Source organism: Dermatophagoides pteronyssinus, unplaced genomic scaffold, assembly GCF_027571235.1.
Source record: "Dermatophagoides pteronyssinus isolate colony J.1.1.1.1 unplaced genomic scaffold, Derpt_VIB-CSIC_2022.12 sq0001, whole genome shotgun sequence".
NCBI lineage: Eukaryota > Metazoa > Arthropoda > Arachnida > Sarcoptiformes > Pyroglyphidae > Dermatophagoides > Dermatophagoides pteronyssinus.
This window is the reverse complement of record NW_027461525.1, coordinates 3,966,548-3,986,659: the sequence shown is the minus strand read 5'-3', so window position 1 is coordinate 3,986,659 and position 20,112 is coordinate 3,966,548. Positions and strand designations below refer to the sequence as shown.

Here is a 20,112-nt window from a genome sequence, read left to right as displayed (position 1 = left end):
ACCTTCTTATTATGAGATACCGTAGATAAAAAGATGATGATCTTCAAAATACAATGAATTAATGTTATTGCAAATAGACAACAAACATGAACAAATGTACTAAAGTTTTGCACGTACTATAACTTGATTCGTCTATTTTATTACCGATCATTAATAAACAGAAGAAAATATAGAGCAAGTAAAAACATTAAAGAGGGACCGAAGAAACGAAAATTGGAAAAAATAGAATCACATTTTTTCAATAATAATTATTTTCCAATGTGTACAGTTTTTGTTGTTGTTGTTGTTGTTGTTGATGGTGTTCAGTTCAGTTCGGCTAAATCAAACACAATTTGGTCCGCTTATTTACGGATGGTCTATTCATTCTTCTCGTGGCTTCTTTGGCGTTTCTTGTTCGCATTTAAAGCACGTGCTTCAAAAACATTCATTGTTTTCATTTTTCATGATCTTTTTTTTTGGTCATAAAATTCCATCAAATTTCTCATTAAATAATCATTAGCTTGTTAGTCATTAATTTGTTATTAAATATCGAATATATAATGGATATTGATATAAAGAGTAAGATTTGTTTTTTTAATGCCAAATTGAATATTTACAATATTTTGAAATTTATTTTTAGACATCGCTATTAATGGAGAATCGCAAGTAAAAATGGCTTGTTCGAATTGTGGTTGCAGTGAATTGATACCTCTTAATGACAGTGTCAAAGCTGATGAAATGACATCTAAAGATTATTATTTTGATTCATATGGACATTATGGAATTCATGAAGAGATGCTTAAGGATGAAGTCAGAACAAAAGCATATAAAAACGCTGTCATGATGAATAGACATTTATTTAAAAATAAAGTTGTTCTGGATGTTGGCTGTGGAACGGCAATCTTATGTATGTTTGCCATCAAAGCCGGTGCAAAACATGCCATTGGAATCGAATGCAGTTCAATTATTGATGTAGCAAAACAAATCATTGCCGACAATAACATGTCAGACAGTAAGTTTTTTCCTGGGAATTATACTTTGATTAGCTATAAATTTTGAAAATTTTTATAGAAATTACCTTGATCAAAGGTAAAGCAGAAGAAATTGAATTGCCAGCCGAATATCCTAAAGTAGACATTATCATATCCGAATGGATGGGATATTGTCTATTTTATGAATTAATGTTGAGTACGGTGATTTTTGCTCGGGACAAGTGGCTGGTATGATTTTGATTAAGATAAATAATTGAACAAACTAATCTTTCAATCACGGTTTTAGGTTCCAAATGGTATGATATTTCCCGACAGAGCTCGCCTGTATATTACAGCCATTGAAGATCATCAGTACAAAGATGAAAAGATAAACTGTAAGATGATTTGATCTTATTATTCACTGTAATTTTCTATTTTTTTTCATCTTAAGGGTGGGATAATGTTTATGGCTTTAACATGAGCGCGGTTCGTAATCTTGTGATTAGCGAACCATTAGTCGATCTAGTTGAACCAAATCAAATTGTGACTAATTATTATAAAGTAAAAGAAGTTGACCTTTATACGGTCACTATTGATGATCTCACATTTGAATCAAATTTCAGTCTTATCGCAAAACGTAGCGATCACATCCATGCATTGGTAACATTCTTCTCTGTAGAATTTAGCAAATGTCTCAAAACTATTGGATTTTCCACTTGTGAGTATATTCTTTGTTTTAATTTTTTATTTTTAAAAACTTACTTTCATTGTTGTTCAAAATAGCACCCGAACATCGTACAACACATTGGAAACAAACCATCTTTTATATTGATGATTACATGACCATTGCAAATGGAGAAGAAATTGTCGGAACATTTTACATGGCTCCGAATCTCAAAAATAGAGTATGTACATTTTATCATATTTTTTAAATCGCAAAAATTTATTAACTTTTTATTATCGCTTTTCAATAGCGTGATATGGATATCAAAATACACGTTGATCATCGTGGTGAATTGGAACAATACAATAATAGTTTCCTGTATAAAATGCGCTAAATTTTTTGAAATACTGAAAAGGCCCACAGTGTCTTTTATCACGAATTTATAGATGGGGTTTTTTGTTTATTTTGTGAAATTAATAATATAATTATATTAATAAAGAATTGTTTAATATGCAATAATGTCTTTAAATTTTTTTTCAAACATGAAATTTAAAAGTATATGCGTATTTAAATGTGTTAGGAATCCATTTTGGAAATTTTACCAATGTTCCATTTGAACCTGGACCAAATTTTATTGACTCATCAGAACCGAGCATGGTAACCTGATTCACATCACCATAATCGATACATTCAAATTCCATAATACCTTCATTTGGCCAATCCAACGTTATTCCATAGATACCATCATTTTTCTTTGTATAAAATGTTTGATTATTCTTTGACATTTGACATTTTTCATAAATTTGACTTTCATAAATTGCTTCCCCATTAATTTCCAACCATTCTCCTAATTGAGATAAACGTTCTTCAAAAATGGGCATTATTCGGCCATCTTTATTAGGTCCAACATTAACAAGAAAATTGCCACCAAAACTAATTGTTTTTAAAAGTTGATGGATTAATTCATTAATAGTTAATAATTGATCAAGTGAAGCTTCTCTTCTATAACCCCATGCCACTTGGTCGATACTAATAGCACTTTCCCATTTATGTTTAGGCAATGAATCTGGATTATTGCGATCAGGACCATCGAAAAAACCACCATGTTTGTTGTGGCAATTTGTTCCCCATCGATCATTCGTTACGATTACATCTTTTACTGGACTGTCATTATAGAGCCATGCCAAGATATCGGTACTATTCCAATAGGTATCATTATACACAGCATCACCATCTGACCACAAAAGCTCAGGTCGATATGTATTAATTAGTTCTTCTAGTTCCGGTCGAGCTTTCAATCGTACATATTCATGGGTAGTATAATTGTGTTCCATATCTTTCAGATATAATGGATGAAACCATTCGAATAACGAATAATAGAGACCAAGATGAATATTGCCAATTTTTCGAATGGCTGCGCTGAATTCGCCAACAATATCACGTTTAGGTCCTAAAGCCATTGAATTCCATTGAAATGAATATGAAGATGGCCATAATGTAAAACCTTCATGATGTTTGGTGGTCAAAACTGTATATCTAGCTCCAGATTTTTTAATAATTTCTGCCCATTGAGTAGCATTAAAGAATTCGGTTCGAAAATTGGAGCCGAATTCTGCATAGGTGAAATTCGGCTTGAAATTATCTCTCATGTACCGTAAAAGTTGTGTATGTTGCCAAACATATGGAGTAGATGAGTCACGCCAAAAATCCCAAAACCATTCAGAGACATAAGAAGGTTCGGAAAACAAACCGAAATGTAGGAAAATTCCAATTTTCGCCCGATCATACCATTCAGGCAATGGACGAGCATCTAATGATTTCCAATTCGGTTCATAATGAACACAATGAACGATTGTTAGTAGGTTAATGATTGATAAAATCAAAAATGATGAACGCATTTTCAAAACCTTCAATATGCCGTCTTTAATCAAATTATTCAGTTAGTAAAAAAAATATGACTTATCAATTTTTAGAAAATTTGTCAATCATCCAAATTGTTGAGTTTAATCAATTATAAGCACACACACATGAAAATGAAGATAATTATTGTTTTATTTTTTTTGTTGTTGTTAGTATAGCTTTTTAGCTCTCATAATAGTGATATTTTATTATTATAAGAGAAGTATTCCATTTTTTGCAAATTAAAGATTAAAATCTATACAAAGATACAAAGCTTAATATTTTCAAGTATTTTATTAATTTTTGAAAAAAAATCCTAACATAATATACAAATTAAAATCATACTATTTTGGCACCAATGTATTCAACAAATGTTACTTTTCAGAAAATGAATCATTAGTCTGCTATTCAAATGAAGATTGATTATTCAATCGACCATTATTTTGCATTTGTTTCGATGTCGTTGAATGATGTGATGATAATATTCTTTGAATCTTAAAAATTTTAAGATTAACATATGAAAATTATATTATTGAATAAACATTCACCTCAATTTCATCGTTAGATATTAAAACAAGCTTATATTCCATTAATATACGATTTCGTTCTTGCCTAAGACGATATGTTTCAAAATCCATAAGTTGTTTATAGAATCCGGGATTTGGTGCAGAAATTTGTCGAATATTTCGTATAACATCAAGAGTTTCGTTGCAATTGAATTTGGTGACCGAAGCAAGATATGCTGCTGTAATCGTTACACTTCTTGATATACCTGCCAAACTTTAATGGAAAAAAATTGTCTCTTATTCTATATGACCATTTTACCATTTTACATTTACATTCGTACCAATGAATTAATACATTTCCACCGGTTAATCGAGCTTTATGAATAAAAAGATTACACTTTTTTCCAAATTTATTACTTAAATAATTTGATTATTTTACATAATAAAAAAACATATTATACTCACTTTTGGAATATGTTTAATTATGTTCTGATGTGGAGAATCCGCAATACAAATGCACAAATATTTAATACCCTATTTATGGGAGAGAGAGAGAGAGAGAGAGAGAGAGAGAGAGAGAGAGAGAGAGAGAGAGAGAGAGAGAGAGAGAGAGAGAGAGAGAGAGAGAGAGAGAGAGAGAGAGAGAGAGAGAGAGAGAGAGAGAGAGAGAGAGAGAGAGAGAGAGAGAGAGAGAGAGAGAGAGAGAGAGAGAGAGAGAGGAATACAATGAAGTGAAATATTAAAAAATACTCTATTGAAATTACAGATTCTTGAGTTTTTTTAAATACAGAATCTAATTTGATTAAAAACTACTAATAAGTTTTTTTTTATTGTTTCAATTATCTTAATGACATTATGAAGTTAATGGATCCATCTATGCTAAATGATTATTTAAAACTATTTTTGCAAACCATTCATATATTATTATGGGGACATGTTTAATCAAAAAAAAAAAAAAAAAAAAAAATATGATTTGGCTTAGTACCATATATGTGATGATTCGTTATGAATACTAATCATTGTTTTTTTTTCTTCCAAATATTATATTAGTAAACATTTATCATCATATTAACCAACAACATGCGAAAGAGGAAAAAATGTAATTCTTGACAATAATAAGAAGACCAGAAATTATGCTGTTCTGTTGAATTGATTAAACCTAAACCAGTATTTTTTTTAATATTTCATTATGAATGATGACGTATTTGTTTTATAATACAATAAAATCTACACAAACACACACACACACACACACAACGACAAACAAATGAAAACAAAAATTGTCTAAATAATTATTATGGATCGGCAATAAAAAAAATAAATAAAAATATGGAAACCAACAAGGGCGTTAGCGATTATCATGCGTGTATGGGTGATCATCATCATGATTATTAGCCTTGAACAAAAATTATAACTATCATTTGAAAATGATGATGACGATTTCTGAAAATCCTATTATTGTATTGATCGAAAAAAAAATTGGAAAACACTGGTACGTATACATTCACAATCGTAATCGACCAATAACAATTTCCATTATGTTCATTCTAAGATTCGTTGTTTTTTTTTTGGGTTCGCAGAAAGAAAAATCAATGAAATCATTAGTAATGGAAACTTGGAACTCATTTGGTTTATCGATTATAATCTTGTCATTCAATCTCAATACATCGATAGATAAATGAGAAAAAATTATTCAAATCAATTAAAATCAATATCAACCAATAATAAATTGATCATTATTATTATTTGTTGTTGTTGCCAACCTCAACTTGATAGATATTCTCCCTATCCAGAATAGAAATAATGTGTGTAATCGAATTGATCTTCAGTTGTTCATGATTTTTTGAATCTCGAAAGTTACCAATGTAAAGACCATGAATAATCTAAATATTTTTTGCAAGGAGTAAACAATTTTATAATGAAATGGCTGAGTATTACTTACTTTATCCATAGCATCGTTTACATTTGATAATGAAAATAAAAATTTATTAGAATATCACAAGATTCGTTTAAGGTGCGCGCCAAACCCAAACTGATCCGAAAATCCAGATAGATTCACTTTTTTTTCGTTAATTTTTCTTATTGAACGCAGGCGCTCTTCAAATACAAATAAAAACTAGCGTTTATTTATTTATCATTTATTATTTAAAAAAATATTGAATCAATTTAATTATAAACCACATTGACAATAAAGTACACCATCATTACAATCATTAGCAACCGAATATTCATTACGTTGTTGAAAATAACTTTCAAATCGTTGATCAAAAGAAAAATTATAACAAGTACAAGATGTATATTTTCTTCCAATACTATTGCAATAGCTTTGACAATATTTTGGATCACATATCGAACAATGACAGAAACGTTTCAATAATGGTATAGGACGGCTGATTGATAGACGTGTCCGACAGGTTCCAGATGAATAGCCATAACTTTGACAATAGGAAGTACATTGTTGACTTACCAGACAATTTTCCGGTGGTACAGCTAAAAAAATGAATTCTTAAACCTTATATAATCAGATATATTGTATGAAACAAATTACCAAAAACATTGACTGAAATGATCGAAATTAAACCAAAAATAATATACATTGTCAATTTCCTAAAAAAATTGAATAAAATTCAAATGAATGATTATGCAACAGAAATGAACAGATTTATTATTGTTTAGGTGTGTTGGTAATAAATTTTTATTTGTTTTATGTAAACATATGAAAAAAATGCATAGGATCATAAAATTTTTAACAATTTAATCGGAATCATCTTCGATATGTACATCATCATCCTGTTCATCGATCTCCGTCAATGATGACGAACAGGTTGCAACGGTGACTAAATGATTGATTGACTTTGTTTCGAATGATTGAAAATCGATTAAATAATTGATGAAATTGAGATACGGATACTCGTTTGAAAAATGTTTGGGAAACGCTCGTACCATCGGTAGTATATCCATTATTAGATTTTTTTCATTATCGAATGTAAAAAATGAAGAATTCATATTCCTTAATTCAGCTATTTCTGCTCGATTATTACAAAGAATTTTATTCAAATGAAATGTTTTCGGAGGATTCAGCTGTCGAAATTGATTTATTTTCTTTTTATGAATAAGCACAGGTTTTTCAAGATAATTTTGATAAGCATAATTATCATTGTTTAAATTGAATAACATTCCACGAATAGCCAAAGACATTTGAACATTTTTGAATGAATCTCTTTCATTGTAGTTATCGATCACCGAATAAGTGGAATCACAAAGTGTTTGAAGGCAATCGGAACACTTTTCGAGGTCATCTGCATCTTGAATAAAATCTTGATAATTTTCATATAACCAATCAATCAATTGATCGTATGAAATGTTGGCAAGTTCGGCAATTTCTTCTGGTTTATTATCTTTCAGTGGATTTCTTAACTTTCTTTTATTGCATTCAGGATATTTTTGAATATATTTAATCACGAAGTTTTCACTAGTTTCCAAACGTTTTGCGTATAGAATTTTGGCGATGGCATGAGAAAATGTTAGTGAATCATTTCGATCACAATCAATGGAGTTTACATTTTCGTGAGGAACATGAATTGTGGATTTCAATTTTCTAGTTCTTTTATTCTTTTTATCTGATGACGAATATTTGAATTTTAAGTAGTTTAAAGCATGACGAACATCCCCGGAACTAGTTGAAATAATTTCTTGAATTTGAGATTTATTCAAAGGATTTCCAATGGAAGAATTTTCGATAACTTTCGACAAACAAGTGTCGCTGATAGGTTTGAAGGTAATTATTTTAAAATTTAACAAATTAATTATGTGTTTGGGTAGTATTTTTTGTTCTAAATTTTCTCCTTGAGCAGTGGTCGAAATAATGAATACAATTGGAACAATGATAGCGGATCGGTGATTAATCCTATATGATTTCAATTCTTCATGCAATAAATCTGGTTTTATTAGAAAAATACTTGGTATTTCTTTTATCATGAGAATCTTTCGATCATTATACGTTTGATCATGAATGAATTTTCTACATTGGTTTAATTTATGCAAAAAATTCTTAATTCGATTCATTTGATTTTCATCTTGTAATGGTCTGATGACACTATTTCCATCATCATTTATAAACAATGTTGATGAAAAATTATCAGATATTGATAAAACCGGTAATTCGACAATTTTTATTTGCAATTCTCTGGCCAATACTTTCAATGTAATAGTTTTTCCCGAACCAGATGGACCATTCAAAAGTAAAAATGGTGATTTCGTTTGATGATTATCTCGATCAAAATAACAGTTAAACCAATCTTTCAACTCATTTAATTTAGCTCTAGAAACAGCCAGCTCTTTGGATGATTCTGGTTCGTAAATATTGTCGTTTTTCGTATCAACTTCATTGTTGTAACAATTTTCCAACGTACGTTTTGGTAAATCAGATCCATTTGAAAACACTAATTTTTTCATTCGACTTGATTTTTTCTTAAATGGCGATAAATTAGACCCATTTTTGCATCTAGACATGATTGTCATCGATGAAAATGGAATTAAAAGTGTTCAAGAATTCGATGCTTAAAAATTTCAAGTTTTTATGAAAAAAAAACATAAATAAACTTGGTTAGATAACACTCCGAGAGATGGCGGGTTTTTAAGAAAAAAAGTTTTTTTTAAATTTTCAAAATTTATTTTTCGATAAATTCCATTTATAAAAGCAAATTTTTAACAAATTATAGAGATCGTTTGAAAGAAATATAAATATTAAAGTATTCAGTTAAAAAAGTATATTACAAAATGATAAATTATTTACATAATAATGTTTCAAACTTCTGTATGCCTGTCATATCGTGGTGAATACAACTTTTCCATTGATCTGGTTTTATGATTTGAGTTATTCATCATTACTTGTGGTGATTGTGGTATATATTCATTGTTGTTACGTAATCGCATTGTTTGGATATAACTTTATTCGAATGAAAAAAAAAGAAAAACGTTATCCAATCTGAATTTTCGTAAAATTCATTTTATTTACTTGAGATTATTTTCCGAATTTGCACGAGCCGAAGCAGGAGCATATGGTTGATCTAAGACAGGAACTGGAACATACTCTTCTGTGTCTCTATAGCTATTTATGATGAAAATTATCAATGAAAATTTTTGATACATTCAAATGAACTCAATATTACCTTTTTGCTCGACAATAAAGACACGAACACATCAGAGTGAAAAATAGAAGAACAATCAATGTGGCCAAAATGCTCCATGTTGCTGCACGATAAATTCTAAGCTCATCCAAATATGGCTCAACAGTTGGCATCCAAGTGATCGGAGCTGAACCGACTAGCAGAGGAACATATGAATTCCAGAATTGAGCCGATTTCTGTTTATAATTTCGCCACATTGTCGATGTTGAATATGGAAAAGTAATCAACGTCCAATCTGTATTTTCCCAATCACTTGTGAACGGTATGTTTGTTGTATAGTTGGTTGAATTGATTGCCAAATATTGTAAATTTTCCAAAGACATGGGCTTCCAAATGATAGTATTGAATAACGCATATGGGGTTGGACCACAATTCCAAGCAGTTGGTGTACAAACTGGTTTTTTTGCAAAATTAGCCCAGGTTTCCATCAACAACTGGCTAATATTTCGATCTTGTTCAGTCCATTGAGCTAAATCTAATTTTAAAGCTTTTGGATAAAATCTAGGATCCATAAATGGCGCTCCAGAAGCTAGCAAATATTCAGTGTCGTGTGGAACACCTGAAACAAATGAGATAATTTTGATTCGTTTTCTAATAGCTAATAATAATATCTTACCTAGCCAGGATGGAAGATTAAGACCTTGTATTGTATAATTAAGCATGTACATATAGGTAACAACATTATTTTTAAGCATTAATTTGACCATTTTATCATTCGGTGCTGTATACCATGAATCAGTTATCATCTAAAATTTAAATAAGTTTCAATTCGTGCAACCTTAATAATCTAGATAATTACATCAATAATTCCTTGACGAATTAAAGTTTTATTTTCGGGATCGTTCCATGGTGAATACATGAATGTAATTGCGCTGATCAATCTTTCCTGGTCCAAAGTATAGTTGTAAATTTTTACATATTCTTTTACATGTTTGGCAAAAAGGTCCGGATTGGTTTCGTAATTTCGTTTCTGTAATTCTTCATCTGAAACTTTTAATCGAAATTTAATTCTAACTCGGTAAATCATCGGTAAATTTATTATGACTTACACAAAGATTGTGATCCTTCATCGCGGGTAACACCACTCATATAAGCAAAATCTGGATCGAATAAGAGTAAACGTTTATTCAAAATAACTTCAGGTAATTCTGGTAGTAATTGCGAATCATGAGTTCGTGTATATTTATCAACAACCGGTGCCCAAGCAAGCCACCCAACATCGGGCTAAATAAAAATATTAATTTGATAATGACAAAATTGTAAGAATATGAGATGAAATACCTTTATCTCGGTAGTGGTAAAATCGGTAGCCGATCTGCTCTTCAAGCATTCAACTAGGATATAACTGGTACGAGTGGAACATCCAAATGCTCGACCAGCGATGACCGTATTGTTTCGCATATACAATGGATCTTTGATAATGGCCCAATCGGCTACTGCTGCTCCACTTTGAGCAATCACTCTTTTTATATATCTTCGTGTTAACGGGGACATGGCCAATAAACCAGCACTTGCAGCACCGGCATCGGGTCCAAACAAAGTGATTCGATTTGGATCACCATTGAAATTGACAATAACTTCTCGGACAAAATTAATGGCTTGCATCTGATCGAATAGGCCGTAATTTCCGGCCGAAGAATTATCCGAAGTAGCCAAAAATCCAAGTAAACCAAGACGATAATTAAATGTTACAACAACAACTTCTTGAGTTGCTGCCAGCATATGACCAGGAAAAATATTTCCAGAACCGTGATCAAAATGACCGCCATGGATATAAATCATCACAGGATATAATGATCTTGTTGGAGTAGCAGCCCATGGGGTGAAAATATTCATATAGAGACAATCTTCATCGGTAAACGGGATTCCCAAATCAGCATGGATATATCGTTTGTATTGAGGACAAGCAGCTCTATATCGATCGGCACGAATCGAACCCCATTGATCTGGTACCGAAGTTCTCTAATGAATCAATTAACAGTCATAATTAATTACAAAAAAAAAATTATAATTCATTCGCACATACTTTAAAGCGAAGATTATTCTTTTTGGTAGGTGGTCTTGCATATGGAATTCCAAGAAAAGCTGTGACATTTCTTCTGAATTGAGTTATCGGTCGATACTTATGTGGTGCTCCAATTGGTACGTATTGAGCTGGACGTGGTCGTTCATGTTCTGGAACACCAGGTTCATCACATAAATAAACAACTCGACCTTCAACAGTTCCGTATGGTGTGGTAACAGTGGCGAATTCTAGCAAACCTTCTTTGACTGCTTCACGACAACGAAGATCACCTGGATCTTCGATTCGATATCTATTGTAAGTATTTGGTGTTACTGCAGAATAACGAGGATCATATTTATTAATTGGTTCTAAAGGACGATTTGGATCTTGATACATAATTGGATAATGACCCCATTGATCATAATTCGTAACTGGATTTGGTCTTGCAGTGAAATAAGGATCGATTCGATCTCCAGCATAAATATCAGAGAAACATGGACATATATAAAAATTGACAAGAATGAAATTGACTAAAAATGTTATCCCGGTAGCAGTTTTTGGAAAACATGACGCGTCAAATAAAAAAATGAACACATTTGGGTTTGATTTGGTTTTTCCTCTGTTGTTGATAAGATCCATGATTTTTTTTTCTTGTTGATCAAAAGAATCGAGAAATTGATAGATAAAAATTGATGAATGTAAAACAAATTTCAAATGGATGATGATGATGATGAGTGTAAACCGGATGTATATCAACAAATTAGTGATAATTTTTTTTTCACTGACACATAACGTCAATCATAATTCATCATCAATAATAATCCTGGTGAATTATGATTGAAATGATGAAATATTTCCATTCAAGCGTGTTTAATTATATTATTTAAAAAAGATTATTATTTATATAATCAGAGTCTTTTCACTCCGCCTTTTTCTTCGTTCATTCAGAAAAAAAATTTCATCAAATATTCATGGCCTAATGAACATGGATTTAGGTTGATTTTGAATGAATCATCTCAATATGAATAAATGAAGTTGAATATTGGTCTTAATTAACTTATGATAGTGGGGAAAAAACGTGCACGATCAAAACTAATTGATTGTTGATTGTTGTATAAATTTGAAGAAAATATATTTTTTTCACATCTTGTAAATAAGTTTGAGAATCGATGTATTTTTCCAAAAAAAAAATCTACGGTAATGATTATCGGATTTTTTTTTGTAATTGATAGTGATCAAAATTAGGCAGGTCTATATTTCACTCGTATACGACAACACATATTTTTTGCAATGATTACCATGGATACCATTATTGATAGTCGTGGTGTTTGTTGTCGGTATGTTGTTGTCTAGAATTTTAGCAATAGATAAAAAATAGTGAATAACCTTATTAGAAAAAGAAAAGAACTTCAATCTTATTCGTTTATTGTGTTTTATTTTTGCTGTCACCAAGAGAAACAATCAATTTTATTCTGATAAGAAAGAGTAGAGGGAAATATCGATCATTTAAAACAGAAAAGCAACATAATTATTGGAATGTAAAATGATATCATTTTTTTTGGTAAAAGTGCATATGTGTGTATATCAGTTTACCTGTCATCAGATCATTATTTTTATCATGCGAATTAGCAATATAGTTCGAAAAAAAATTTAAACGATTCATTCGAAGCATTGTTTTAATGAAAAAACTGTATATAAGATAGATAAATTTCGATCGTTTTTTTTTGTTTTATTCAACACAGACACATACAAATAATAAAAGCTCTGTATTATTTTTCGATATTGTATTGAGGTTGATGATAATGTCATATAAAGAAAAGAGAAAAGAAAAGGAAACTCTTGTTGACATCATCAAATGAAAATATATAGCGTGAATGCAACAAGTTCACACAACATAAATTCATACAACAACAACAACAATCAATTGAATGGAGCATCATTTGGCGCGATCATAGTTGTTGGAAATGGCAACAATAATAACTTGGAATAAAAACAGGTCCTGACCATCGACATTATCATCGCATGGTTTAACATATGAATGAATGTGTGAGAGAAAAAGAGAGCTACAACTCACCTGTCGTTGTGGTTGTTGAACAACTTTTTTTTGTGCTCATCTCATGATTAAAATGATCCTGTTGTTCATTGAAAAATATAAATGTTAAGCTTCGTTTACTTATAGCGGTATTAATAATCAAATGGCAATCATGATTGAAGAAGATCAACAGGTATTCGAACTTATTCCGCCTTTTTGAAAAACAAAATTTCACTCATAGATGGCACGACTATTGAAAAAAAATATATTTTTAATCGATTTATTTTAATAACAAAAAAAACAAACAAACAATTCTACAGTGAATAATTTTACCGAATTCTTCGTATTTAAAAAAAAAAAAAACAATAATCTGCGAATGTGTGATTATGTTCCAAATGTCATCATTGTTATTTTTAAAACATTTTGGTTATTTAAAGAATCAAGTAGATAATGTTTATGCAAATGATATAATGGTACTTTATGAAATTTCAATCAAATTTTTTTTCATGGTTGTTTGCACTATTTTACAGAAATAATGAGCAAGAAAAATTTGAAAAAAAAGACAAAACAATAGCGAAATGACAAAAATTAAAGAAACAATTGGAGATTAGTAGGTTTTTGTTGAATATTTTGGTGTGTGTTTGAAAAATTAAATTTATCTGATCTGTGTAATATTCTAAATTTGTTTTTGAATTCTGCAATTGATGTAGGTGAAATTGTTGATGATTAAGTGATTTCAATGTGTTGTCGTCGATCGTTTTGGAATATGAATTTTTTTTACGGCCACTGAAATCGTTTTTAATTTGTCAAATGATAATTCTTGTTGATTAATTATTTTGTCATATTTTTATCTTATTCATTGACCATATACATTTTCATCACTATAATGAACGTAAAGGAAAAAATCTTCATCACGATATTGATTATAAAGTGATCCCATTGTCGATGATGTAGGTGGAACCATATTGTGAATGAAAAAAAATATCGCCTCCTCTGGTCGCAATTGTATTCGTTTACGGATCAGAAAATAGAATTGTCCGACGGTCAAATCTGTTGGCACAAGATATTTTTTCTTATCCAGATCACCGATTCGAGCGCCAGATGCTTTTTCAACTATCACCTGTTTCATTTTAGAAAAAATATGAAAAAACAAAATTATTTAATTGATAATGCGATTAAATTTCTATCCAAAATTTTTAAGAAAATACTCACAGGAACTCGTGTTGGATACTTTTTTCGAATTTTTTCACCTTCTTCTTTTCGTTGTTGAAATGAGTGTTGTTCTTTATATTGAAACTTCATTGTTAACTATTCGAATGTAAATTAACTATGAACAAAAGGGGAGAAAAAAATATTATATTTAATAAAATCATGTTGTCAATCGATGATTTTATGACAATTATATCATACAAATAGATTTGAAAAAGAGACACTAATGAGATGAATATGGACAGGATTTAGAATACCAACAACAACAACAAAATGTAGACCAGATAAATTCGTTGTTTTTTCTCCTCAAAAAAACTGGCCTAATGAAATTGAAAAAAAGATAGCGGACACAAGTGTCAAATCGATAAATCAACACAGCACAAACAATTAACTAAAAATAGTGACCAAACAACAACAAAAAAAAATGAAAACAATATTTTGTCGATGACAAATCTATAAATTAGATTACACTTTTCCCTCTTTTGCCTAAAGAAATATGAATGTTGTTTCTTCTATATAAATAAAATATTATTGTGTGTATTTTCCTATCTATGACAACAACAACAACAACAAACAAACAAAGGTTGATGATGATGATGTTTAGTGCTCAACGGCAATGGAAAATTGATCATGAGACAGAAATATATAATCAAAAAAAAAAAAAAGAAAGGAAAAACATATATTTTGATGATCCATACATACATATACACAGAAGAACATGTATATCAGTATTAGTTTTTTCATTGAAAAATATATTACAATTAAGGCGTAATTTTTTTTTCATCACTCAACAACAACAACAACAATACAGCAGTTGTTATTATAAAACGATATATGACGATAAAAAAAAATAACTGCGTGCATCAGGTACGCAAGCGCTATAGATACGTTGACAACAATAACAACGCAGTTGTTTTTATGTGCATGATTTTGATGCTCATGACGTTTTTATTTATGGACTCCAAAATTTCAAAAATAAATACGGTGATGTTGCGATTAATAAATGACAATTTTGATAACTAACAATTGGATAGATTTTCATGGCAAAAATCTTAGGAAAATAAAATTTAAATTAATTAATGGATTATTAACTTTTGCTGATCACATTTTTTTACATTATATCTAGATACCACTGTTTTTTTTTGAACTTTTATAAATATCAAATGAGGAGATTGTGCATCAATGTTAATGAAAAAAAAATCATGATTTCTTTACCATCAATCGATGGAGATAATGAATTTGATGAAATTGGATAAAAGAAGATTTCATAAAATGGTAAATGAAAAGGATTTTTTTTCATAGCTATTTTTTCAAAAAAGTGCCAATACAAATAAAAGACGATCATATGTTTTTTGGCTATGTTTATGACGTTTTTTTCTGTTCGTAACGCTAAAGTTATGACATTCAGGAAGAACTATCACGGATTTATATTGATAAAAAAACTTGATATCTTGTTTTGAAAACAAAAAATTTCAGATACACGTATTAGCATCACGAGGATGAATGAATCATACATTCACGTAAAGGCACAAAAAATAATTTCAAAAAAAAAAAATTAGGATGAATTTTGCATAGCCAAAAGAACAGGAAAAAGGTTTAACTACCAGAGTCGAAATCAATTTTATTACCGTTCGATTTTTTTTCGACATCAATTTGTAAAAGTGAAATTCAAAAAACGGTTCGTAATAAAATCAATGTTTAAAATTTTCAATGACTCGATTTTTTTTATTTCAAAAAAACTAATTTACATACCTTGTCTTTTTGTTTGGTTGTCCTTGTCGTTGTCTTCACCCAAAATGATGCATAAATCAATGTTTTGTTTTGTTTTTAATTTAAAAAGTCCAGATATTTAGTAAACAATGAGTCATCCAAATACAATGGTATCGATGTTCAATTCTGCCATCTTTCGATAAATTTGCAAGTTATTAAATGCGTAAGAATGACATCATCATCGTTTGGAACAGATTTTTGTTTGTTTAGTTGTTGATCATCTGATTTGTTTAATAATTGCAATTTAAATACGGACAATGTCCACTAATGTTAATCTTAGTTCTGATCTGAATAATTATCTTAAATCATCTGGGTCTTCGATTACTAATAATCAATCTCAAGCCACTAGTAAATCGATTAAAGAATGGTTCGACGGTACCGGTTCTGATATGAAAAAAGGGTGGTTTTCCTATCAACCATTACGTACATCACCAAGTGACGAAGAATTAAATAATGTCGGAATTTCATCACCTGTACAAAATGGCACCAGCAGAACAAATTCTTGGTTTCGTATTCCATTCGTTTCGAGCGAACCGGAACCCAAAGGATGGTTTCCAACTTTGGTGAGAATAATTGAAATACCTTCAAGTTTATCACGAATTTTAACCCTTTTTTCAACATAATAGACTAGAACTCAACGAATCATTGGTTTCATAACGTGTTTTTTTATGGGCATAACATGTTTCTCAATAGTGAGCTATACATTTGAATTAAAAATATTCTCATTTTAACCAAAATCTATTTTTTCTAATCCAGTCGGCGATGTACATTCCAATTTTGTTGTTTGCAGCAAGAAAATTCTCGATACTATTCACATTTGGTTCGATATTTATTGTGGCAAGTTTTGCCATTTTATTAGGTCCTATGAATCATCTCAAACATCAATTTTCTAAAGAAAGACTACCATTTACAGCCGGCTATTTTGGTTCTTTGATCGCCACACTATATTTTGCTTTACAAGTTCAAAGTACCATATTGACATCTATATTTGCAATAATACAAGTGATAGCATTGATCTGGTACGTTGTGACATACATTCCTGGTGGTCAAACTGGCTTGATGTTTTTCTCAAAAATGGCCGCCAGTACTGTATCAAAAACTTTACCTGTTTGATTCTTTGAGTGATATAATTGTACAATTTTGTATATAAATTGTCATGCCTTCATTTATTATAATTAAATGCTGTTCCAATAAAAAGTTCTTTCTAAATAAGATTCCGTCGGTTCATTGTTTGTGCTGAGAAAAAAAATGATTATCAATGTAAAAAGCACACATGATAAGATTAAAAATGATATTCAATGACCACCTAAAGATTTAACTATGAGAAGGAGGGGGTGGTGGAGGAAAAATAGATCCAACTGCCGAAATCGATGGTGCTAATGGAGGTGGAGGAGGCAAGCCCGAAGATGTCGTTGTGGTTGCATTTCCCATGGATGCGGCGTACCATTGAGCATATTGGCTCCATTGATTCTGATCATAAGTACCATAACCAGCTGCTGTTGTCGTCGTTGAATTTGTCGATGTAGAAGATTGACCATCAGTTGTACTACTACTAGTCGAAGCAGCTGCTGCAGTCCATGCTATAAGTTACAACAACAAAAAATCTAATAATGGTCCGATATATAAAGAATTTTACTCACCGGAAGGATCCCACATATGAGCCCCATATGCTGCGGCATTATAAGGATCATAAGATCCATAATAAGCCGCAGCATTAGGCCACATAGAAGATCCGTTAGCACTGGTCGTAGTCACCGAAGCGACAGTGGTTGGTGTAACAATAGGAGGAGGAGGTGGCGGTGGTATACCACTACCGTTTGCCCAACTATTGGTATCAGCTGTCGATGTTGAAGGGCCTCCAAGTATGGAAGTAGCTGTTCTTTGACTCGACGGAATGGGAGTAGATGAAACAGATGTAGTTACTGCAGCTGATACAGGTGGTGCCTCTCCCAACTCGGCCATCAACGAAAGATATTCCTCATCAATCTTGGCTTGATTTACATTATTTTCAACACGTTTCTCTTTACAATCTTTGGCGAGATGGCCAACACCATTACAATTTGTACAAAATACATTATTGGTTATATTTGGTTTATCCGGACACTGCCATGAACGATGATTGTTAGCACCACAATTCGAACATCGTGGGCCATCATTTTCACGCAATGTTCCATTTAAAAGAGCCAATTCTCGCAATTGACTACGACGAAGTTCATTCATATTTTCGGGCAATTCGATACCCTTTTTAATGACTTCATTAATCTGACAAGTAAATAAGTTAAATTGATGCGACCATCTAATAAAGAATACTAACCTTTTGTACTGCCTTCATTACTGATTCCTGAGTAGGACCCGTTACAAATGCATGCAATGGCTCATCTTCACCAGGCAACGGCTGACCATCTTTTCGAGCTAATTTACCTTCTTTCACTGAACCTTTACCTCTGATAATAATTTTAGCTCCAGTCTATAAATCGAAAAAAACTAACATGATTGTATCGACAAAACAAAATTCACTTACATCTCGTTCCATTCCTTTGAGAGTATTTCCTCGAGGTCCAATGATAAGACCAACAAAATTGATATCCGGATATTCTTCTTGAGGAATCAGAACCTTTTCATTAATTTTGGTTTGTGGTGGTCTGTTAACGTTTTTTATTAAAATTGTGAATATAAAAGAGGGAAATGAAATACTTACTTGTAATCACCAGGAGGTTTATAAGTAGGATTTAGTTCCATCATTTTCAAAACCAGCGAATGTCTGTCATCTTCTAATTTTTTCCTAGTACGATACTCTCTCGTATTGAGACGTTTACCTTCAGTATTATAAACAGGCTCTGGTGAAGGAGATCTGTACTCATATTAATCATATTAATTAGAGATGGAATTATATTAAATAAAAATTGTATTAAATCATCATGTTTAAAAAGTTGGTGTAGGTGTTAGTGTATAGCCACCGAAGGCCAATTTATTTCAAATAGAAGATCAATCGAATCAAATGATTGTAAAAAATGTGAGATCCTATATAGAAACAATGTTTGCAAACCTTTCATCGGGATTTTCCGGTATTCCAAGATCGCCGGTTAGTAGACGACGAGTTAATGTTTCGATTTGTAATTGAACTGTATGGAAATATAAAAAAAATTAGAACAACCGAAGGGCAATAAAACCCATCGATTTTTATCATTAATTGAAATCCTGTGAAAAAGATACTGATTGACTATGAGTTAAAGGAATATATTCGCAATTGCTGAAGATTTCAGCAAAAACAAAAACCAAGCTGAATGCAAAATATAATAATTATTAAAAAAAAATTTCAATCAATTGATACAATTGAAACAAAGAAATGTTTCAAAAAAACATTAAAGTTTCAATCCATTAATTAATCTTATCACCATAAAAGAATATATCTTACGAATATAGATCTCTTCCTGTTGTTTGTTTAATGTTGATGGAATGATTGTCGGCAATCCGGGTATAAATACTTTTTCTTGTTCATCACTGAATCGAGATTTTCGTTTCCGCTTTCTTTGTCCGACTTGAGATCAGAATGAAAAATTAATTAAAACAGATTTTTTGAATCAAATCTAAACTTACATGAATCATTACTATTTGAATTGTTAGAGTCAAAATATGATGGATCATAATCACGTTTATTATTCATTTTTTATATTATTAATTAGGTTCACACTTTAGTATTTAAAAAAAATCAAAGTGGAATGTGAAATTTATATAAGACAATTTAAAAAATACCAAACAAAATAAAAAACATTCCGATTAAAGTCAATAATTGTCATGGATCTACACAGCGAGGAGAATGCATACATATAAAACTCATTTGTTTTATTGTTGCCGTAAACTTTTCGGCTAAATCATGACCAAAACCGA

At 30.8% G+C, this 20,112-nt stretch overlaps 9 protein-coding genes across 12 annotated transcripts; 2 read left to right on the top strand and 7 right to left on the bottom strand.

Annotated features, from left to right (window-relative positions):
• Nucleotides 1–398: 398 nt before the first annotated feature.
• Art1 (arginine methyltransferase 1) lies at nt 399–2,133 on the top strand. Its single transcript, XM_027348001.2, has 7 exons — nt 399–558; nt 620–991; nt 1,051–1,199; nt 1,258–1,345; nt 1,402–1,668; nt 1,734–1,855; nt 1,925–2,133. The coding sequence occupies exons 1-7, from the start codon at nt 540–542 to the stop codon at nt 2,006–2,008; spliced, it is 1,101 nt and encodes a 366-aa protein (XP_027203802.1). The 5' UTR covers nt 399–539; the 3' UTR covers nt 2,009–2,133.
• On the bottom strand, nt 2,100–3,664 carry LOC113797592 (alpha-L-fucosidase-like). Its single transcript, XM_027347999.2, has one exon. It carries the CDS (start codon nt 3,510–3,512, stop codon nt 2,151–2,153), a length of 1,362 nt encoding a protein of 453 aa, XP_027203800.2. The 5' UTR covers nt 3,513–3,664; the 3' UTR covers nt 2,100–2,150.
• Nucleotides 3,665–3,788: 124 nt separating this feature from the next.
• On the bottom strand, nt 3,789–6,095 carry LOC113797603 (dual specificity protein phosphatase 22-B-like). The gene is made up of 6 exons (XM_027348011.2): nt 5,962–6,095; nt 5,783–5,902; nt 4,485–4,553; nt 4,361–4,416; nt 4,062–4,293; nt 3,789–4,007 (listed from the first exon to the last, which is right to left on the bottom strand). The coding sequence occupies exons 1-6, from the start codon at nt 5,968–5,970 to the stop codon at nt 3,918–3,920; spliced, it is 576 nt and encodes a 191-aa protein (XP_027203812.2). The 5' UTR covers nt 5,971–6,095; the 3' UTR covers nt 3,789–3,917.
• Nucleotides 6,080–6,682, bottom strand: LOC113797605 (uncharacterized). Its single transcript, XM_027348013.2, has 2 exons — nt 6,568–6,682; nt 6,080–6,509 (listed from the first exon to the last, which is right to left on the bottom strand). Exons 1-2 carry the CDS (start codon nt 6,614–6,616, stop codon nt 6,190–6,192), a joined length of 369 nt encoding a protein of 122 aa, XP_027203814.1. The 5' UTR covers nt 6,617–6,682; the 3' UTR covers nt 6,080–6,189.
• Rad17 (Rad17 checkpoint clamp loader component) lies at nt 6,659–8,635 on the bottom strand. The gene has a single exon (XM_027347997.2). It carries the CDS (start codon nt 8,538–8,540, stop codon nt 6,774–6,776), a length of 1,767 nt encoding a protein of 588 aa, XP_027203798.2. The 5' UTR covers nt 8,541–8,635; the 3' UTR covers nt 6,659–6,773.
• Nucleotides 8,636–8,668: 33 nt separating this feature from the next.
• LOC113797585 (cholinesterase-like) lies at nt 8,669–13,396 on the bottom strand. 3 transcript variants are annotated; one of them, XM_075823261.1, is made up of 9 exons: nt 13,288–13,396; nt 11,235–12,562; nt 10,490–11,170; nt 10,258–10,432; nt 10,008–10,198; nt 9,825–9,954; nt 9,191–9,767; nt 9,037–9,129; nt 8,669–8,967 (listed from the first exon to the last, which is right to left on the bottom strand). In XM_075823261.1, the coding sequence occupies exons 2-9, from the start codon at nt 11,850–11,852 to the stop codon at nt 8,826–8,828; spliced, it is 2,607 nt and encodes an 868-aa protein (XP_075679376.1). In that variant the 5' UTR covers nt 11,853–12,562; nt 13,288–13,396; the 3' UTR covers nt 8,669–8,825. The 3 variants fall into 3 exon arrangements, with proteins under 3 accessions (XP_075679376.1, XP_027203793.2, XP_027203792.2); XM_027347992.2 differs by lacking the exon at nt 13,288–13,396 and adding an exon at nt 12,807–13,072 and having other exon boundaries at nt 10,008–10,192; XM_027347991.2 differs by lacking the exon at nt 13,288–13,396 and adding an exon at nt 12,807–13,064.
• A 302-nt stretch (nt 13,397–13,698) lies between these two features.
• Nucleotides 13,699–16,347, bottom strand: LOC113797606 (gamma-aminobutyric acid receptor-associated protein-like). 2 transcript variants are annotated; one of them, XM_027348015.2, is made up of 3 exons: nt 16,207–16,347; nt 14,458–14,572; nt 13,699–14,365 (listed from the first exon to the last, which is right to left on the bottom strand). In XM_027348015.2, exons 2-3 carry the CDS (start codon nt 14,545–14,547, stop codon nt 14,102–14,104), a joined length of 354 nt encoding a protein of 117 aa, XP_027203816.1. In that variant the 5' UTR covers nt 14,548–14,572; nt 16,207–16,347; the 3' UTR covers nt 13,699–14,101. The 2 variants fall into 2 exon arrangements, with proteins under 2 accessions (XP_027203816.1, XP_027203815.1); XM_027348014.2 differs by lacking the exon at nt 16,207–16,347 and adding an exon at nt 14,656–14,903.
• A 134-nt stretch (nt 16,348–16,481) lies between these two features.
• Nucleotides 16,482–17,438, top strand: LOC113797601 (uncharacterized). The gene is made up of 3 exons (XM_027348008.2): nt 16,482–16,787; nt 16,851–16,916; nt 16,981–17,438. The coding sequence occupies exons 1-3, from the start codon at nt 16,482–16,484 to the stop codon at nt 17,335–17,337; spliced, it is 729 nt and encodes a 242-aa protein (XP_027203809.1). The 3' UTR covers nt 17,338–17,438.
• Nucleotides 17,439–17,501: 63 nt separating this feature from the next.
• Nucleotides 17,502–20,037, bottom strand: LOC113797591 (splicing factor 1-like). The gene is made up of 8 exons (XM_027347998.2): nt 19,822–20,037; nt 19,640–19,762; nt 19,271–19,346; nt 18,923–19,075; nt 18,746–18,866; nt 18,539–18,691; nt 17,865–18,486; nt 17,502–17,804 (listed from the first exon to the last, which is right to left on the bottom strand). Exons 1-8 carry the CDS (start codon nt 19,886–19,888, stop codon nt 17,539–17,541), a joined length of 1,581 nt encoding a protein of 526 aa, XP_027203799.2. The 5' UTR covers nt 19,889–20,037; the 3' UTR covers nt 17,502–17,538.
• Nucleotides 20,038–20,112: the final 75 nt, after the last annotated feature.

What these genes read in the sequence shown, in the direction of transcription:
- Art1 (XM_027348001.2), top strand. An exon ending in CAAAGATGAAAAGATAAACT is followed by an intron (nt 1,346 to 1,401) that starts GTAAGATGATTT and finishes TTTCATCTTAAG; the next exon opens with GGTGGGATAATGTTTATGGC. An exon ending in CTCCGAATCTCAAAAATAGA is followed by an intron (nt 1,856 to 1,924) that starts GTATGTACATTT and finishes GCTTTTCAATAG; the next exon opens with CGTGATATGGATATCAAAAT.
- LOC113797592 (XM_027347999.2), bottom strand. Translation starts at nt 3,512, where the DNA reads ATGCGTTCATCATTTTTGATTTTATCAATCATTAACCTACTAACAATC.
- LOC113797603 (XM_027348011.2), bottom strand. An exon ending in AGAATATCTATCAAGTTGAG is followed by an intron (nt 4,554 to 5,782) that starts GTTGGCAACAAC and finishes TCCCATAAATAG; the next exon opens with GGTATTAAATATTTGTGCAT. An exon ending in TATCTAACGATGAAATTGAG is followed by an intron (nt 4,008 to 4,061) that starts GTGAATGTTTAT and finishes AAAATTTTTAAG; the next exon opens with ATTCAAAGAATATTATCATC.
- LOC113797605 (XM_027348013.2), bottom strand. Translation starts at nt 6,616, where the DNA reads ATGTATATTATTTTTGGTTTAATTTCGATCATTTCAGTCAATGTTTTT. An exon ending in CATTTCAGTCAATGTTTTTG is followed by an intron (nt 6,510 to 6,567) that starts GTAATTTGTTTC and finishes TCATTTTTTTAG; the next exon opens with CTGTACCACCGGAAAATTGT.
- Rad17 (XM_027347997.2), bottom strand. Translation starts at nt 8,540, where the DNA reads ATGACAATCATGTCTAGATGCAAAAATGGGTCTAATTTATCGCCATTT.
- LOC113797585 (XM_075823261.1), bottom strand. Translation starts at nt 11,852, where the DNA reads ATGGATCTTATCAACAACAGAGGAAAAACCAAATCAAACCCAAATGTG. An exon ending in AGAATAATCTTCGCTTTAAA is followed by an intron (nt 11,171 to 11,234) that starts GTATGTGCGAAT and finishes TTGATTCATTAG; the next exon opens with AGAACTTCGGTACCAGATCA. An exon ending in AATTCGGAAAATAATCTCAA is followed by an intron (nt 8,968 to 9,036) that starts GTAAATAAAATG and finishes ATTCGAATAAAG; the next exon opens with TTATATCCAAACAATGCGAT.
- LOC113797606 (XM_027348015.2), bottom strand. Translation starts at nt 14,547, where the DNA reads ATGAAGTTTCAATATAAAGAACAACACTCATTTCAACAACGAAAAGAA. An exon ending in AGTATCCAACACGAGTTCCT is followed by an intron (nt 14,366 to 14,457) that starts GTGAGTATTTTC and finishes AAAATGAAACAG; the next exon opens with GTGATAGTTGAAAAAGCATC.
- LOC113797601 (XM_027348008.2), top strand. Translation starts at nt 16,482, where the DNA reads ATGTCCACTAATGTTAATCTTAGTTCTGATCTGAATAATTATCTTAAA. An exon ending in AAGGATGGTTTCCAACTTTG is followed by an intron (nt 16,788 to 16,850) that starts GTGAGAATAATT and finishes TCAACATAATAG; the next exon opens with ACTAGAACTCAACGAATCAT. An exon ending in GCATAACATGTTTCTCAATA is followed by an intron (nt 16,917 to 16,980) that starts GTGAGCTATACA and finishes TTTCTAATCCAG; the next exon opens with TCGGCGATGTACATTCCAAT.
- LOC113797591 (XM_027347998.2), bottom strand. Translation starts at nt 19,888, where the DNA reads ATGAATAATAAACGTGATTATGATCCATCATATTTTGACTCTAACAAT. An exon ending in TTCAAATAGTAATGATTCAT is followed by an intron (nt 19,763 to 19,821) that starts GTAAGTTTAGAT and finishes TCTGATCTCAAG; the next exon opens with TCGGACAAAGAAAGCGGAAA. An exon ending in CCGGAAAATCCCGATGAAAG is followed by an intron (nt 19,076 to 19,270) that starts GTTTGCAAACAT and finishes ATATGAGTACAG; the next exon opens with ATCTCCTTCACCAGAGCCTG.